Here is an 18657-nt window from a genome sequence, read left to right as displayed (position 1 = left end):
CCTGTTTCTCCCTCTCCCTTCAGTGTTCCATCCTTCTCTCCTCTCCTTCCTTCCAGCAGCCCCTTGGTTCCCCATTCCTTCCTTTCTCTCATTGCTCCCCGTTTTTCCCCCTTACACGTAGTAGACATATGGAACTAACATTTACTTAGCTTTTCATGTACTCCCATCCCCAGTACTTTTACCATAAGCATTTAATTTACAGACTTAGGCAAGTTGTATGTGTTGAATTTCTCTGAGGGAGAAAGAACATGTTAAATTGCTTCTTATGTGTGACCCTTGGCTGCTTTGTGTAGTGGCCTTGGGCAGAAGAAACTTTCAGCCCCCAGCATTAGCTTCTTCTGTATGATTGGTTCCTATTTCTGCCCAAATTGGTTTCCGATTCGTGGTTGGACAGACACTAGGGCTTCAGTGCAGTGGTGTTTACTCTGCTCTGTCACTGCCAATGCTGTTGTCATCTTGGGTAGAGATGGCAGAGAAGGAGGCCAAGGTTGAGAGTTTTGTCCCCGAGACCACTTAGCCTTTCCTGCCACTTGTGCACTCCAGCCCTCCTGGCCTGAGTGCGGAGGCAGGGAGGGAGGGAGATGGGCCAGGTTCAGGCCAGGGGCTCTTTTCCTAACAGCTGTTTTCTTTTTCCTCCTCTCCTTCCTCTGGCTTCAAGAAGTTCCTTGGAGAGGCCTGTGACTTTGGGATGTGGGCCCTAAGTTAAGCGAATTGAGACTGGCCAAAGGTTTGATCCTATGTGACCTTGGGTGAGTCACTGGATTGGTTCAGTTGCCCAAGAAGCTGGATTGGATCCATTGGTTCCCTGGAGGTGGCAATGATGGGTGGGGTAATTCTCCAAAGCATTTTTTAAAAGCCAATTGGAGGTAGGGTAGTGGCCCATCCTAGGGCTGTAGAAACTTTCTCGGCTTCTTAGTGTGAATTGTGTAGTCTTAGATGGGCTTTGCTGGTAGGTTGGGCAGAGGCTTTGAATTGCTAGTTCATGGATCTCTGAGTAGTAAAACTGAGGAAGGGAATTAGCTTTCTGTTTTGCAGGGTGTTCTTCTACTCAGGGACCAACAGAGAGTGGGTAGCTGTCAAGGTCCACATCACACCCACAGCAGAGACCCTGGGCTGTGCCCCCTTTTTCAGACCCTGCTGACCCAAGGATTCTGGTGGGGTTTCCACAGCAGACAGCCCCAGCTGTCCAAAAGTGGTCCCAGCCCACCCAGGATTAAATCCTTGAATCTGATTTCAGGAGCCAATATCGACTGTATTAGTCACCTGGGACGACAGCCCTGGAAGCCATTTTTGTATATTTTTGTTGATCTGCCCAAGAGTGGAGTTAGTGGGGTGCTTCATTTCAGAAAATGAATAAATAAGGAGTTAGTCTTTTAGAATGTAGATGATAATGCAGAGCTTGAGTGACCCGAGTTTATGGAAAGCCAGGCCCTCTGGGCAGAGTACCAGGGGGACACTAAGACCTCAGACCAGACCTTAGCAAGGCTGTTTGGAGGAGAGACAGCAGAAGGAAAGACTGCAGATGTCCTGTGGCCGCACCTCAGCTCTCAGAGGGCCTTGGTAGACGGGGATAGATTCCCTGGGAGGGATAGAATGGGTAGAATTCCAGCTGTCTGCAGGCAGAGTCAATTGAGGTGTAGGTATGGCCTGGGGAAGCACTTTGTAAACTGTAACATGGGGAAGAAATGCCAGGTGTTTCCTGCAGACCAGGAAGGCTGGCAGAGGGGTGAGGTGGGGACAGGCTGCCTTGGGAGGAGTCACGGGGTTTGGTCAGGGAGCACTGATGCTTGGGGGGCTGGAACTCCTCTGGATTTGTACTTGATCCTCATGGCCATTAAAGGCTTTGGGACACAGAGCGATGGGACATGACGTGATATGATCAAAGGAGCATTTTAGAAAGATTGACCAGGATTTACCCCCTCTTCTCTCTAGGCCTTCCTCTTCAGCTTCCTCATGACTTTTCTGTTGCGTGGGGCCAGTGCTGTGTCTCTTTAATGAGATCATGGTGGACAGTGCAGGTTTTTGATGAATTGCAGAGTTGTTGAGCAAGGAATAGGACCCTGTGAGTTGAGGTGCCTGCCCCCATGCCACCCTGTGAGATGGCAGGCATCACATGGGACAATACCAAACTCCCACATTCGGAACCCAACACCCCAGACCTCTGGGGTCTGTTTTCGTGATCTTACTTTATTTTAAGAGACTACATGATTGATTTTTACATTTAGTAATTATCGGGATAATTGCCTGGTACTCTGGATTTCCTTTCTGGTATTCCTCAGTGATGAATCCTGGAATTCTTTGGCCCATGAAATCTCCCACCTACTTTGGGGAAGAGTGACTGAGTTTGGGTGGGATTAAAAGTGTGTGGACCACAGAATTTTGGAACCAGAAGGAATCACATCTCTGTGCTCAGGCTATATTGTTCAGTGTATGGATTAGGGGACTGACAGAAGCCCAGGAGAGGGGACATGACTTCCCTCAGGACACAGCAAGTTAGTGGCGAATGGTTACTAGCGTCCAGGTCATCAGACTGCCTGATGAGCACCCTTTGCACTGCACCTCTGCTTCTCCCCCTCTCCTCCTCCTGGTCACCATTCACACACCACCTACTGGGACCAATGTCTTCACTGGACTGCTCCAACTCCTGTGTCTTCAGACCTCCCAGCATCTACTGAAGGTTGAAAAGGACAACCAGTTAGAAGTTGCAGCCTGCTAGATTTTTCACTTGATCGTGTCATCCACCAGTTCCAAAAGCCTCATCTCTTCCTCTCTGAACTGTTCCCCATTTCCTGACTCCCAGACAGCAGAGGCTCTGGGCCTATTATCTGCTACTTGGAGAATACTTTTCCTTCACATGCTCTTAAACTAGGCAAGGCTGTGCAATCGGGGAAGGCTTCCTGTAGGTGGAATTGACAAGTCCTTGAAGTGAAATAGACTGGCTGGAAGGGAGGAATGAAGTTTAAGGGGGGTAAAGCAAAGGCATAACAGCAGGGAGGGGCCCCAGCCTTGCTAGGGTTCACTAGCAAAACAGGCCCATTGGACAAGCCCAAAGCCCAGGTCCTACACCCAGACTGGAGGAAGCTTCTGCAGTGGAACCGGCTCCCCTGTCTTAGGCAAAAAGCAAGTTCTCCCCGCTGGAGCGGAAGGAGGTGGGAAGCTGGTTCCAGGCAGCGCAGGAACCAGTCCCAGCGTTTATGTTAATGTGGGCCCTCCCCCAGCGGGCACTTAGCCTATTACCCAGGCCTGCCGACAGCTTAATTACCGCTGCTGCAGCCCTCCGCGATCCATGGTTCCCTAAAATAATAAGGATGGCGTCACCGACTTCCCGTGGCCATGTGCTCACACCCGAGCCTCCAGAGCTCTATTGTAGGAAATAAACAAAATCCAGACACTCAGATGCCTTTTTCTTGGAGAGATTTTTTTTTTAAAGTAATGTGGGACTCTGACCCTTAGTTAAGATTTTAAAAGATCTTTAAAAGATATGGAGACCTGAGTCTAGCTACTACCATTGAGTCTGCAGAATAGCCTCCTGTTAGCAGAAACTGAAAGCTACATGGATGACTCCACGTCTTCCATTGGGGACTGGTTTCTGATCAGAGCAGCAGTGTGGAGTAGACACTGTGGCAGAAGAATCCCCCAGCTCACAGTTCCCGGGCTCTAGGCCACCTCTGGACCTTGGGTCTTCCTCTGGAAAAAGGGCTAAATTAGACTAGCGTTTTGCAAACTGGATCATGTTTAAAAATTTGTTTTTACTGTAATAGAAAATAATTGTAACAGGGTACGTTTTGTTGCAGTGTATATGCCTATACGTACACAAAAACCTGTGTGCCCTGACGTAGGGTGTAAATGTATTTTCTGCTGTGGGTTATGGTCAGGTAGCCACTGACCTACATGATTCTGAAGGTCTTCCTAGCTTTCGAAATGTCCGGCTTTTCTCCCAGAGCCTGACTTTTCCCCATGGAACTTCACTGATTTTTGCAGGTTTTGCCACACTGTTAAGCAAAACTAGATTTTATGGTTAAAATGACAAAATCACAAGCATTTATCACTCTAATTGAACACCTTTAGGAAGAAGTCCATTTCCCCCCTGCCTTGGTGTCTCAAACAGTCTGGCCTTCTAGCTAGAAATCTGCAACAGGGGATGGCCCATTTAAAAGCTGACCTATTTAAAACCCATGAGCACCAAAAAATAACACGGGGTCAATTTGATTTGAGTCTTTTCTGTGCAAGGCTAGAACCTGAAAACTGAACCTGAAAACTGACAAGGTTAAAACCAAAACTACAAATATTTGTTGAATTCTTGCTTAGTGAGAAAAAGAAAATCAAGGCTCAAGGTTAGCATTTTATCCAAAACAAGGTATGGGTGTAAAATCAAGAGGACTGTATTTCGAGCACACCATCTGAGTTCTCCAAAATGTGGGGAAGCCTCGTATATTCCACAAGGAAGCCTTGCACAGCTCAGGGGACTCAGATTGATGGCCTGCCTTTGTTCCCACTGTGCCGTGACAGTGGACACAGCAGTAAAGCTGACTATGGATCAAGGAGAAGGTAAGTGGCTTTCCAAGCTGGGAACATTCTTTCATTTAATCCAACACTAGGTAATGGGCACTGTTGTTATTGGAGGAAACAGAAGCTCAAGAGCGGTGAGATGAACCAGCAAGTGAAGAATGTGGACTTGAGCCAGGTCTGTCTGACTCCAGAGCCTGCCTTCTGTCTGTCTCTTCACGTTGCCTCAGGAAGTGCTGGAAAAATGACGAGCAGTTCTCACTCAGGCTTCCTTCTCTCTGGTTCTGGCCTTTGGAGGGCTCCGTTTGAGGCCCAAACTATCCATTGAAATTAGGACCAGCTTCACAGGCGTGTGACCTGTGTCCCGTGGTTAGAAGGGCTCTGCTCTTGGGTTTAATGTACTCCTGTCACTGTCTTGGAATTCTTAACAATGTTTGAACAAGGGTATAGCACATTTTAATTTTGTACTGCACTCTACAAATTATACGGCTAGTCCTAACTTTGATATAGTGTGTCCCCTTTCTTGGTCTTTCTGGGTCCTTCTTGTCTGCCTTTAGTATGCCCATCTTCTCTGGAGTGGAGGCATTTGAAAAATGAAAACTCTGTCCCAAACTCAGGCCTACTACCTGGCACACTGGACTGTAGTTGTTTACCAGCCGTCTGTGTCCTAGCCGGCCACCACACCTCCTGCTCGCCATCCCCTCTGTGTCCCCTCAGCATTTGCCTCGGTGAGCAATGTCACAAGAGCACCCCGTGTGGAGAGAGGGCTTTCTTCCGGACAGAGCACTAGGTCACGACAAGAGGCGTGTGCACAATTGGCCTGCCTCCTAGGTGCTCATGCTCGTCTCTGGGACACAAGACACACCGAAAAACGTTGCTGTTATTGTTTGTAAAATATAGGGTTCATTCAACTTGTATCGGACCCATTACACTGTAATTTTGACTCACTCTGTAGGCCCGGCACCTAGTGTTGTGCCTGGCACAATAAACAGGACATTTGTTAAGCAGTTGCTCTGGTGTCTGCTCCCTGCTAGGCTGATTATGGCGAAGGACAGTCCCTGACCTCTAGGAGGATCGGATGCTTATTACACGATTAAATGATTCATGCGGCAGCTGCCCTTGCTGCCCTGGGATGTCAGAGCTGGGTGTACGGAAGGCCTCCTGGGGAGGGGGGCTTGAACTGGATTTGTAGTGCAAGGCTGAGAGGTAGGGAGCGATGAGATTGGAGGGAATGGAGGCCTCTTCAGGTCTTAGGAACTTCAATTCTCCCTCCCCTCCCCCACTTGCAGGAAGCCAGGAATGTTTTCTAGGCTGCAGGTTGCACTTTATAGGTTAAACAGATATCATCATCCCCTTTCTGCAGAGGGAGGCAGAGCTAAGACCTCGGGGATAGAGTCTGGGTCATTTAGCCAGCAGCTCGAGGCCTATTCCCAGTGGTCCACAGCCCCACTGTCACAGAGATCCCCGTGGGAGTCAGAAACAGGTTTAGAGTGACTTCGTCCTGTGAACAGGACTGCCATGTTGGGAATAGAGAGGAATGGTCAAATTGGAGCTATCTGTAAAGACACGATTTCACAATTTTGAAACAAGCAACGGTTGTTCCTTAGAATAATGTGTTTGTGTGTATCTTAGACATTTCAGCTCCCATTCGTAAGAAATAACTGCTACAACTTTGCTTTGGGGATAAGTTTTTAAGGAAATGCCAGAGCAGAGCAGTCTGATTTCTCGGGAACGTCTCAGTGCTGCCCCACACACATTTCTTTGGGGCCGAGTGTGAATATTCAGGCTTCTCTGGGTATCGACACTCGAGACATGAAGCACACGATCCTCTGTAGGTTTGCATTTGCCGTTGGGGTGTTTGGAGAGCTCCTGATACAAGACTGTCATCCCAATTGTTGGACTAGAGGGAAACCACATTCGGATATTTTTAAATAGCCAGTGGGATTGGGAGAGAGTCTAAACCCAAAGTACAAATTTTCAGTTTAATTTTAACTTTACGCTTAGCTCACACCCAGGATTTGGCTTTGGGAAATGGGCCTTAAATTTTTTTCTTTTTTTTTTAAGTAGAACACACCAGGAATGTCAAAGGGATGTTCTCTTCACATGGAAGGATTTAGAGTATGGCCACTGAGTAGAGGTGGGAGGAAGTGGGTTGGAATTGCTGCAGTTCAGAGTGATTTAAGGAACACTAGGGCATGGTAGAGGTTTTGAAACACTGGAACCTGTCCTGGAGCTCTCAGAAAGTATGGCCCTTGGTGGAGGCGGGCGGAGGCAGGGGGTGGGCAGAATGAGTTCCACAGGTTGGCTGTTGGGCTGATGTTTTGTTTTTTCCTGTTTGGCGTATTTCAGACACTTCACAAGCAGCCTACCTGCCATCCCCAAAGTGCCACATCACCCCACAAAGAAGCAGTAGGTTTCCCCCATTGTGGTTTTGGCTTTTTAGTTACGTCAGCAACCTTGGGAGCTAAGCCTGGGCCTCTCCAATCCTCTTTGATCTCACCCCAAACTGTGCTGAAAAACCCCCACCAGGAGGGAAATGCAGAAACACTGGAGGTCCCCCAGACCGGCCGTATAACCCGCCATCGCCCTCCAGATACCACAGGCTTCCCTTTCCAATGATTTGGAAACAGCCTCTTGCTCTGTGGGGAGAGCGGGGTCCCAGCCCCTCTCCAGATCTGTGTTCCCTGACTGCAGCCTCCTCTGAGTATGGGTGGGGTTGGCTTTTGTGTTTTGGTGAGCGAGGAATTATAACCAGGGTGGTCCCCGCACTACTGGGGGAACGGTTAGAAGGGGGCTAAAAGGGAACGGGAATCATCAGGGCAGCTTGTTGGATTGAGCTGGGGGGTCTGGGAGAGCCTGTGCCCTACATTGGGGAACATCAGAGAAACCATCGGGAGCCAACATCCGCCCAGTAGACACCACCATGACCGACTGGCACTTTCCGATAGGCGGGTGGTTCTGAAGTGGCTGTAAGATGGGAGGATGCCCCATGGAGCGATTGGGAGGGTTACACGAGCCAGTGCTGATGAAGCACCTGTACCTGCTGAGGGCTCAGGAAAGATCCCGTGACTGTTGATGAAAACAGTAGTGCCATTGACTGGCACAGTGCCCCCAGAGGAATGGCCACCAGCCTGGTGTGCTGCTGGGACTGGAATCTGTAGGATTCCTGGGCAGCATTGCGCCTCTCCGGGAAAGAGGCCGAGGAATTCCCTTGACTCCCCAGCACTGCCTCCCCCCATCTGCGGGGCCTTCTCCTTGGCTAATGGCATAGGAGGAGAAGCCCTTGACCCAGCTAGAAAAACCGCATGTCTGAATTCATTGAGGGTGGATTGGAATCCCTTATATTTATCTTTCTTTGGTGGAGCTTAAAGAATTCCCAGGACCTTCCAAGGAAATGAGTAACTAAAGAAGACTGTGGGCCTTGTGACTCTTGGCGTTTACTGCGACAAAGGAGGTGGTCCCCTCTCCCCCAGTACAGTTGATCTCCTTCGGTCTGCTCTGCTCCCCTGAGGCCTGGCTTCCTGGCTCTACACTGATTTCCTGCCCAAGGGCAGGAGGCCTCACAGGATTTATTCCCAGGCACTCTTGCCACTGACCTTGAGAAGGTGACTTGACCTGGACATCTGGCCTCTCCTGGGGACTGAGAGAGTAGGAAAGGCCCAAGGAAAGGTGGGCCTTGGCGCCAGTGCCCAGGCCCAGAACTTCCTAGCTCTGAGAGAGAGCTGCTCCGCCTGTCTTTGCCCCTCCTTGCAAATTGCCAGTGTTCTGGGCCGAGCTGTGTGCCTCTCCACTAGGAAGGAAGAAAGCAGGGCAGCTACGTGACGCAGATGCTGTGTCCCAGATGTGCTCCAAGCTCCCTGGTCTGTCCGCTGGTAAGGGTGGACTGAAGGGCGCAGCAGGCCTGCTGTGGGTTCTGTTCCACCAGACTGGCATTTGGCCCAGAGATGCCCAAACAAGAGGGGCAGCTGGAGGACTGGCAAGCTGGTCATCCTGGGCCCTGCAGGAAGAAGTGAGGCAAATTGTCGGGGGGTGGGGGGGAGGCTGGACTGGGACTGGTTAGAAGGCCCGTCTGCTTATCCCTGAGAAGAAAAGGCTATGAGGGGCGGGAATGACCCTTTGGGCAAGGTGGGACTGCAGCGGAGAAGGACAGGCCTGTACCATGTGACCCACGGATGAGAACTCAGAACCTGTGGGTGGAAGTCCCAGGGATCAGCATATCCAGGCAACAGTAGTACATGTTTCCTGGAGGCTGCCGGGAGCGGGCAGCGGGTGCTGTGTCAAGCAGCTGGTGCAGCCAGGAGGGATCACCTTTTAGGTGCCTGCCAGCCCTGGGAGGCCAGGAAGCAGCCAGACCGTGTGGGGACAGTAACTGTGGGCATCTGTCTGGAGGAGCACGCACCGTGGCCTCGCTGGCTGACTTTCTGGGACATTGCAGACCCGAGACGTGATTACTCTTCTGTCTCCCTACTATCTGTACCGGAAGCCTGACATCTCACCTTCTAACAACCTAATAAGAGGGTAGCTTTTTATCACTTTTTTCTACTTCATTAGAAATAAAGGATTTGGGCCCCAAATTTGGGTAAAAAGAGAAGAGAGGAGAATCTAAGGACTCTTAACAGGATGAAACTGCCTCTATGTAGTTGGGCGAGGGGCAGACAGGCCCACAGAGGTGTCTCCAAAAACCAACTTTTGGACTTTGCTGAGCTCAGTATTTCTTTATGGCTGGATCCTGGGTTGTGGCTTTCCATTCTCTCCTTCCGCATCTACTCAAGACCCTGAAGGGCAAAGTCTAGAGCTGTGATATCTGATATGGTAGCTCACGTGTGTGTCTCTTTACACTTATATTAAGACTAAATAGAACTTAAAACTCAGTTACCCCCACCCCCCGCCCGTCTCCTCTCTTGGACAGTGCAGAGGTTCTCATCGTTGCAGGAAGTTCTGTGGGACAGTGCTAGTCTAGCGAATAGAGTTGGAGGAGCCCCTGGTTGGCTGTCCCTACCGTGGGGCTGGCAGAGCAGTGACCATGGTGACAAATTCCAGGCCCAGTGGGCAGGCTCTGACTGTGGTGCCGAGAGCAAGAGCGGTGAGAACAAGCCGGAAGAGAGAGGGTCACAGGTCGTGGAGGTGAAGGGAGCTCCGGGCTGAGCATGGGAAGTAGGGAGCTAGCCTTGGTTGTGGGGTCAGGCTGGGGCCATAATGAGCATGGGGTGAGGCTTAGAGGTCCCCTAATAATGTTAGAGTTGGGAGCTGGGGTGTTTTTTAATGGAGTTTGGAAAATTGTGACAGCAGGGTTGGAATGAGACCACCAATCTTGCCAACAGTGGGACTTAAATTTGTCTTCTCCAGTTCAGCCACGGCTCCTGTCCAGAGTGGCCCCTAGTTCTGCAGCTCTGCTCCCCCCTCCTCCCCTCCCCCACACACAGAAGGACCAGGGTGGGCGTGTGCAGTGCGACGCTCCAGAAGTGCTGGAATAAGTGCTGTTTTTAGTGTATGATGGACAGCTTCCTGGGTCCGTCGCCCTGTCCTCCAAGGAAGCCTGACAGCCTTCCCCTGCCTCAGCCCCATTCCTTGCCTCCATTTATGCAGTCCTTCCTTTCCAGGTGAAAGAACTTGTCCTGGACAACTGTCGGTCAAATGAAGGCAAAATCGAAGGCCTCACAGATGAATTTGAAGAACTGGAGTTCTTAAGTACAATCAACGTAGGCCTCACCTCAGTCGCAGACTTACCAAAGTTAAACAAACTTAAGAAGGTAAATAGAGTGCAGGAGCGTGCACAAGCAGGGAGGCGGGGAGGTGGGAGGGGAAGGGTCATTACTTTGTGTTTAGGGAGCGTAATTGAAGGTGAAGCCAGATACCTGTACCAACACGCCCAAAGATTCCAAGATGACTTTCTCTTCCCCGCCTGTCTGTGGAGAGCCAGGCGGCACTGAGCCCAGAGACTTCATTTTAAGAGCTATTTCTACTTTTTCTCTTCCTGCCTTGTTTAGCTTGAACTAAGCGATAACAGAATCTCAGGGGGCCTGGAAGTATTGGCAGAAAAGTGTCCGAACCTCACACATCTAAATTTAAGTGGCAACAAAATTAAAGACCTCAGCACAATGGAGCCACTGGTGAGTCATTTGGGTCCTCCTCTCTTTCCACAGGGCGGGAGGTGGGAGGGATTGATATCGGGGATGCTACTTTTGCATTTGTATAATGTCCTTTTTTTCCCACTGAGCTTACTTTTTTGACTTTATTTAACTTTCATTATGTGCTATGAGGTAGAGTCTGAGCAACTATTTCCATAAAGAAACTGAGGCCTAGAGAAGTTAAGTAACTTGGCCAAGGTCACACAGCCAGACTGGGCAGTTGGGAGAGGGGTGGGGGTTGGACCCTGGTCTCAGTTTCTGCTCTAGTGCTTTTCCTCATGCAGTTTCTGTGCCACTTTGGAAACCAGAGCTGTCGTTTCCTCAGGCTTACATCATGGCTCCTTGTCCCTCTTTGGGCAGGGAGGAACCATGCAGGAATTAAGCTGACTCTGGAGGAAGCCACCATGTTTTCTGCTTGGGTCCCTGGCCTGAGTTGGTGCTCACAAGGGTGGGAGATGGGTTGGCTCTGACATAGGACCCCTGGGATGGCAGAGAGCTGTGTGGTTCAGGAGCCTCGGGCAGGCCTTCCTCTGATTTCCTCATGGAGCTGAACACAGCCCCAGACTTCATAGACTTCCTAGCCAGAAAGGGGCAAGTCATGGTCAGAATAACAATTTCTACAGACTCGTAAGCAGGATCTGAATGACTGTATTGTCTTGATTTTTAAGGAGATAAACTAAGTTGTGTCATGGATTCAGTAATAGCTTTTTTGAAATATAGAAATACTACCACACAAAATAAACACACTTACTATAAATATACATATAGGAATCACTTCATAAGCCATACATCATAGAATCAGGGAAAGGCCGTGAGGATATTTTGCCAAGTTTGTCACGTTTCCCTTTTCTGGGTCGATAGAGTGGAGGTTGGGGCATCATCCCTCAGTTTGGGTTTGTAGGGTTCTTGTGTAAAAATCCCTCTTTGCCCTCCAGGACACTTGAGGAGAGCCTGGTTGGTGGGCCAGCCGTAACAGAAGAGGAAGCTGGTGTTTGGTTTCTCCAGCTCGAACTTTACCTGCCCATCTGTGGCCTGGGATCCACTACTAAATAAAATATGCTTCCCAGGAACTTCTTTTCAAGTCTTCCACTTATCTTCTAAGGGGAAAGCAAAAACTGTTTCGATATACCTGAAAGTCTTGATTTCGTAATTTCATTACAAAAGGAAAAATCTTTGATGTGTGTGTTTTGGGAGGCAAGATATAGGGACTGAGTATGTAAAACATGGTGATTCAGTCACCATTAGCAGGTGCAGCTGTGTTTCTTGCTAGCTGTGTGACCCTTCCACTTCCTGGGCCTCGGTTTCCTCAGCCACCAACCTCCATACGGGCATAACAGAGCTAGAAGCTGTCTGGGATGAAGCTTTGGCAAAGCAGGTGTGTTAAGGACCATGGACAAAGTCTGGCTCCTCCATCGGTTTGTTTTCTCTTGTCCTTTTTGCTAGGCAGCTTTGCAGAGTAAGCGCACAGTTCTGGATTTGGGCTGCCTGATCAAACCCCAGTTCTCTGTCCTCTACTTCCTCATCTGTAATTATTATTCCTACCTCATCGGGGTTCTTAGGACAAACTGAGTTAATACACATAGTGCTATGTTAACTCCCATCATCATCATCATCATCATCATACACAGGAGTTAGTTTGTTGGCTTATGGTGCCTTTTTAGTTCCCCACTGGCCCCCAGTCACAGGGCCAGGCAGCAGAGCTTTGGTTTCGTGCACCAAGAGAGCTCCAGCTTAATTTCAAGCTGGTCACTGTTGAGACAAAAGCTGTAATTGCAGAGTAGAAGTGTTGGCATTCGATGAGGCTTTAGTGATGAGACCATTTTCCAGATGAAGAAACTGGGCCCCCCGCCCCCAGCCAGGGGTGATAGATTTGGATGGACATGGTGGCTGAGCAGAGCCACATCGGAGTTTCTTTACCACCTGTGGCCTTCAGCTCTTCGCACTGTCTCACTTCATCCCCACCTGTTTCCTGGGTTGTTTCCCACCTCCGGCAAATCGCTCACTGTTGGCTTCATTTTTCTGCTTGCAGAAAAAGTTAGAAAACCTCAAGAGCTTAGACCTTTTCAATTGTGAGGTAACCAACCTGAATGACTACCGAGAAAACGTGTTCAAGCTCCTCCCGCAACTCACATATCTTGATGGCTACGACCGGGATGACAAGGAGGCCCCTGACTCGGACGCCGAGGGCTATGTAGAGGGCCTGGACGAGGACGAGGAGGACGAGGATGGTGGGTGGTGGCTGGTGGCGGCGGGCGGGCCAGCGCAGGGCCTGTTCTGTGGGGGGGTGAGGACGAGGATGGTGGGTGGCGGTGGGCGGGCCAGCGCAGGGCCTGTTCTATAGGGGGGTGAGGACGAGGATGGTGGGTGGTTCTGGGCGGCCAGCGCAGCAGCGCCGGGCCTCTGAGGACGGTGGGTGGCGGAGGGCGGGCCAGCGCAGGGCCATGTCCTCCCCGCTCTATGGGGGGGGCCTGGGTGTCGGGAGGCCTCCCCCAGCCACTGCGGGCTAGCTGGCCGACAGCCGTGCTCCAAAGCTATGGAGGAGAGGGGGGCTATCTACTCTGTTTACCGTTGTCCCTAATCTGTCTCATTGGTTGACTGCCCTGAAAGAACAGTGTGTGAGCCCCAGAGAAACTTCCTGACTCTCCAGCTACATAGTAACTCCTTACAAACCATCTAGCTGAATCCTCACTTCAGTTTTTGCCCATTTCCAAAGTCCCCCCGGAATGAGATTCTACAGTGTCTCTCTGCTGTGACCCTAGACTCAGACACTCCCAGGAAGGGGATGAGCGGATAGAGGAAAGTGGGGTATAGCCTGAGGGGCCCTCTTTCCCCATTTAGGTGTCCAGTCCCGGAGCTGGAGAGGTTGTGGGGCCCCCTGGTGGTTGTAGCCCATGGACCACAGGCCAGGACTTAGGGGATGTGGACTCGGGAGCTCCATTAGGCTCCCTGGCAGTGCTGTGTGCAGGTGAGCAGCCTGGGCTGCAGGCAGGGAAGAGGAAAAACAAAGGGGCACCATCTCCTATCCCCTTCTTACCTTTCCACACCGTCAGCACAATACGGCTTTTCTGCCAGTCTTCATGGCCACAATAAAGTTGGGAATGGAGACACTTGCTCAATTAATTCGGACATAAGATTTTGTGTTTCCTTGTTAGATGGAAGTATTTTGCAAGATAGTCAGATACCTTGTTTGCCTTAGCTTGTCACATCTTATGATGAGACACAAAGGGCCTCGGCCTAGAGTCCTGAGACAGGGTTTCCAGGCCCAGACTAATTTGATGTGTGACCTTGTACAAGTCACTTCTCCACTTCGTGCCTCAGATTTCTCCCCTTTAAAGTGAGGAATTTGACTAGATGCTCTTTCTGAATAAATTGACTTCAGCTTTCCTGGGCCCTGTAACTTGTTCCTTTGATCCGACAATTTCTCTGTGGTCTCAGCCTTCACAAAAGATCTTTCATTTTTGTAAAACTTGGGGAGAAGGGTTTGTATTCCAGACCACTTTGGGGAGCTTACGTTTTAGGTCAGCCTAGGATGTCTTCAGTCACATTAGAGCGTCCAGGTCGGGGGCCTGAGCAGGGATGGGAGAGTCATGGGCTCCACACTGTGGACCACAGCGCCGGCCTGTGCTCTGTGAGGGAGGAGTCGGCTCACCACCAGCTCCATTCTTGTCCCCATTTTCACTGCGCAGAGGAAGAATATGATGAGGATGCTCAGATAGTGGAAGATGAAGAGGACGAGGAAGAGGAGGAGGAAGGTGAAGAAGAGGATGTGAGCGGAGAGGAAGAGGTAAGCAGCTGGGCTGGGGGAGGGTACCATCTCCCTGTGTCCTCCTTACCAGCTGCTCTGTGCCAGTCCCGCTAAATGTGGCAGTGACCAGCCTTTGGCAGCCCGCGAGCCCTGGTTATGGAAATGAGTCCATTTCAGGGCCTTTTACTGGGCCGCTTTGGAGAAGCCAGACTTCCAGTGAGCCCTGGGAGGTTGTATTAGGAATGAGTAAGGGGATTCTGGCAGCGGGTAAGGAGGGGGCTCGCCTGCTGGGGTAAGCCTGGCCTTCATTTCTGGGTGAAAATTAGTTCTTACTGCAGCCACATCCCCATTTTCTGTCTTTTTGCATTCATATGTTAATTCAGATATTCACTGAGCACTTACAGTATAGTAGGGAAAAATCAAAGACTGCTTTAAACTGAGGGTAGTAGAAGACACTGCTGGATCTCAAGTCAGAGTGACCAGGGTCTCCTGCACACAGTGGGGTAGTGCCATTTTTCTAACATTTTGGCTGGTTCCTGGCTTTTTTGACAAGCTCTGTATAATATGTAGCACAAAGATTTAGCTGTGTGTCCCTGGACAATGTCCTTGGCCTTCCTGATCCTATTTCTTCATCTGTGAAATAAGCATATTTTACAACTGGGTTATAAATAGGGATCGACTCACTGGATTGTGAACAGGATAAGCTCATTTGTAAGTAAAATGCTTCAGGACAGTGTCTGACAAAGGGTGTTTGACCATTTACTATTTTAGGCTTTCACGCCTTTCTCCAGCGTGCTCTGTCAGTGTGCTGGGTTTTGTGTTTGGGTGTTCTGAGTCTCTCTACAGCAGTCGTTTTCCATAGTTTGTTCAGAATTCTAAATCCACTCTTGATAATTGCAAAAGTTAGACCTGGAGAGGTTTAAAATGACAATAGCATGGACAAAGCACCTGCCTTCTCCCCATTTCCTGTCTCTTGATCATGAGGGTAGATTCCTGCCTGTCTCACAGACCCACTTGGGCAGAATCTCCCAGCCAGGCCAGCCCAGGCTTGGGAGAGACAGGTCCAGGTGAGGAGAAGAAGCTGGTGAGATAGCTGGTGAGACCAGGTTCCTGCCCGGTCTGCAGCAGTTTCTCTTCTCCATAGGTGTAGGCTGCTAGGCTCGCCTCAAGAATATTGTAAGTACTTTCAAAGTAAAGACTTAGGAAAACAGATCCCCCTAGGACAGAGCAGTAAGTTGTGTGGGCTAGGATTTTTTTTGTCTTATTTTTCCTGTTGTAGGAGCTGCAGTGTGCAGAATTGGGCTTTTTGTTTTTGCTTTTTTTTTTTTTTTTTTTGTAATCTCATTGACCATCTACAGATTTCCAGCCTCCAGTAAAGGCAAGCTTACACACACACACCAGGATCGCAGCAAATGGACTGAATAAGGAACTATTTGGTGACATTTTAAAAGGGTACTTCCCTTGACAAATAGAATTCTGCCACCAAGTTCTTTTTAAGCAATGGGCCTGCCCGATGCTTTAGGAATAGTGTTCAAAATACACAGATTTAACTAGCATGTGACTTCAGGAGCAGCATAAAGCAAAGGTCCTGTGTTGAGAGTGAAGTCACATGCCTTGCTGGATCTCAAGGAACTGGGACGATGTCCTTACGGCGCTTTGAATGTATCTACCCCTCCACTCCCCTCCAAGCGATCCAAGTTTGAAAATGGTGAAGGGCTGGGTAGGGTGAGGTTGAACTTGACCGCAGAATCTGGATTTACCGAAACTGGGGTCTTCTCTTGAAGCCAAAACTAGGTTGAGGGCAGATGAAAGGATGGCCTACTTTACCTGACAGAGTTGGCTTAGAAGCTTGTTCTCCTAAGAGAACAGCAGATTGGAAAGCTGCCTGAGTTATAGAGACTTCAGATCAGGAGTCCTTAACCTGGGGGTACAACCCATAATGCTACTGACATTATTTGCATATATTATCTGTGATGGGGGTATTTTCTAGGGAAGGGGATCAAAGCTTTCTGCAGATTCTTAAAGGGGCCCTTGATGCAAAAGAACCTCTGCTTTAGATTTATCCTGACATAGTAGTAGGTCCTTGCGTGGGGCTCTGAGAGGCTAGGGACAATCCCTACCTTTTTGAGGTCAATGTCAGGGAAAGTGGCTTCCTCAGCAGGTTCCTAGCCTGGGGGCATTCCTAATGTCTGGTGTGCATCTTCTCCCCTAGGAGGATGAAGAAGGTTATAATGACGGGGAAGTAGACGATGAAGAAGATGAAGAAGACCTTGGTGGTATGGCAGCCTTTTTTATTCTCAGCTGGTGGCAGGCTGGCCCCTGCAGTTGACAGGTCGTATAGGCCCTGAGGACCTGGCAGTGGGCAGACCACGCCCACCTGGCGCCTCAGGTGCCTCCCGGGCTTTGCCGATCTCCTGCCTCAGTTTGCCAGGATGGCAAAGCTCCCTAGATATATGGTCCCCTGGTTTTCCAGTGGGTGGGCTGAGTTAGAGGTGGGATCAATGTTTAATCTAAGGGCCTTATCTTTACTCTTGCAGAAGAAGAAAGGGGTCAGAAGCGAAAACGAGAACCTGAAGATGAGGGAGAAGACGATGACTAAGTGGAATAACCTATTTTGAAAAATTCCTATTGTGATTTGACTGTTTTTACCCGTACCCCCCCAAATCCCGCCCCCCGAAACTTATTTTTTTCTGATTGTAACGTTGCTGTGGGAACGAGAAGGGAAAAGTGTACTGGGGGTTGTGGGGGAGGGAGGGTGGGAGGGGGTGGAATAAAATACTATTTTTACTGCCACTCTTTATTTTTTTTCCCCTACTTTTTTTTTGTGTGTGTCTGTTTTTGTCCCTGTAAATGCAATAGCTGAGTACACACCAAGTGAGCATTTGTTCCTTACTCTCAAAGAGGATGCTTTCGAGGTCTCTTACATTTCCTGGTATTTCCCGAGTGTCTTGAGTTGGTTGGAAGGCCGTGGCTGGGCTCAGTTTGGTTTCCCAAAGCCCAGGAGGGGCTGGGAACCAGCCACATCTTACCTCTTGTTCTGGTTCATGTGATTCTTGCATTTCTTGGGCCTGCTCGAGGCATCCAACGCCCTGGTTTTAAATAGCAACTTCAAGGCGTATTTGGCACTGGTTGGGGGACAGTCCCCATCTCTCATTCCCTTCCCCTCTTCACAGATAATGGTGGGCTTTCCTCTACAGAGAAGACTCTGATGTCACTCTTACAAGCTATGACCCAGAGAACTGAAAATAGCAGGCTTATGAGTTACGAGTAAAACAGATTTCGTGATTGTAATTAAAAGAGAAGAAGCAAACACTTAAACGTCAACCTCTTTAAAATATTTTTTAAAAACTGCCCTATCTTGTTCTGTAAGATATTAGAACGCTTTGTTTTACAAAATGACAAGAGAATTCTTCCACGTGTACTTCTGTGCTTAGACCATTTTTACAAACCTAAGCACAGGACACATTGCTGCATGTCGGCTGGGTTTTTTTTTCATACACCCGAGCACGGAAAAACTAACACAAAATGTATTTTCTTACCTAGTGGAAATCTGAAATGACTGCAAATTCCTAGTGAATGTACAGGTTTGCTTTCATGTCCCTCTTCTGGATTGCTTTAGAAGTGCCGTGTTGTTTCCTAGCCCGTGTTTCATCTGTACAAAAGACCATGTGCACCGGTTTTTCTCCTCCCCCTCAGAAGAGCCAAACTTTCAGTTTTATGTCTGTTTGTCATTGATAAATTTCAATAAATCTTTTTATACAATTTTTTGGGGGATGGCTTCTTTGAATCCAATAGACCATTGATCTTTCCAGGATGCATTGCAGATAACCTGCTAGCCGACAGGGGCTTACCTGATAAAATAGCTTTTTCCTTGTCGGAGATTTAACTTGATACTATGTGTGGATACTGCAGGTCTCAAGCAAGACTCAGTGGTGTGCTGTCTTCATTAAAAGCTTCATTTTGGAGGGCGGGAAACCCAAAAGATGTAAAGAGATAAAGATATAAAGTTATTTAAAAACCAACAAAATCACTAAAACATTACGCCAACCTTGGGACCTTATTCTGAATATATTGTATTGCTTTGTTCAGACTGTAAAAAGAATACTCGCACGTGCCTGAAAACCTCAGGAATGTGTGAAACAAGTTCCTTCTTTATTTACCATTACTGTGATCATTTCTCTCTACCTCTAAAGGGTCTTCAAAAACATGTATCTTGGGCTGGCCTGGTGGCTCATGGTTAGAGCTCCATGCTCCTAACTCCGAAGGCTGCCGGTTCGA

At 49.1% G+C, this 18657-nt stretch overlaps 1 protein-coding gene across 2 annotated transcripts in view; it reads left to right on the top strand.

The window, feature by feature from the left end:
* Window positions 1-18399, top strand: part of ANP32A (acidic nuclear phosphoprotein 32 family member A) — a gene marked incomplete at its 5' end in the record, with an annotated part of 37691 nt that extends 19292 nt beyond the window's left edge. For both annotated transcript variants that reach the window (XM_081050156.1, XM_081050157.1), the window contains 6 exons: window positions 10107-10256; window positions 10494-10616; window positions 12664-12862; window positions 14321-14418; window positions 16592-16655; window positions 16917-18399. In XM_081050156.1, the coding sequence (XP_080906282.1) occupies window positions 10107-10256; window positions 10494-10616; window positions 12664-12862; window positions 14321-14418; window positions 16592-16655; window positions 16917-16978 (696 nt within the window). In that variant the 3' untranslated portion in view covers window positions 16979-18399. The remainder of the gene's footprint in view (window positions 1-10106; window positions 10257-10493; window positions 10617-12663; window positions 12863-14320; window positions 14419-16591; window positions 16656-16916) is intronic.
* Window positions 18400-18657: the final 258 nt, after the last annotated feature.

Source organism: Rhinolophus hipposideros, assembly GCF_964194185.1.
Source record: "Rhinolophus hipposideros genome assembly, chromosome: 5".
NCBI classification, from domain to species: domain Eukaryota; kingdom Metazoa; phylum Chordata; class Mammalia; order Chiroptera; family Rhinolophidae; genus Rhinolophus; species Rhinolophus hipposideros.
Note: the sequence above shows the minus strand (reverse complement) of the source record. Positions and strands in the feature narration are given on the sequence as shown.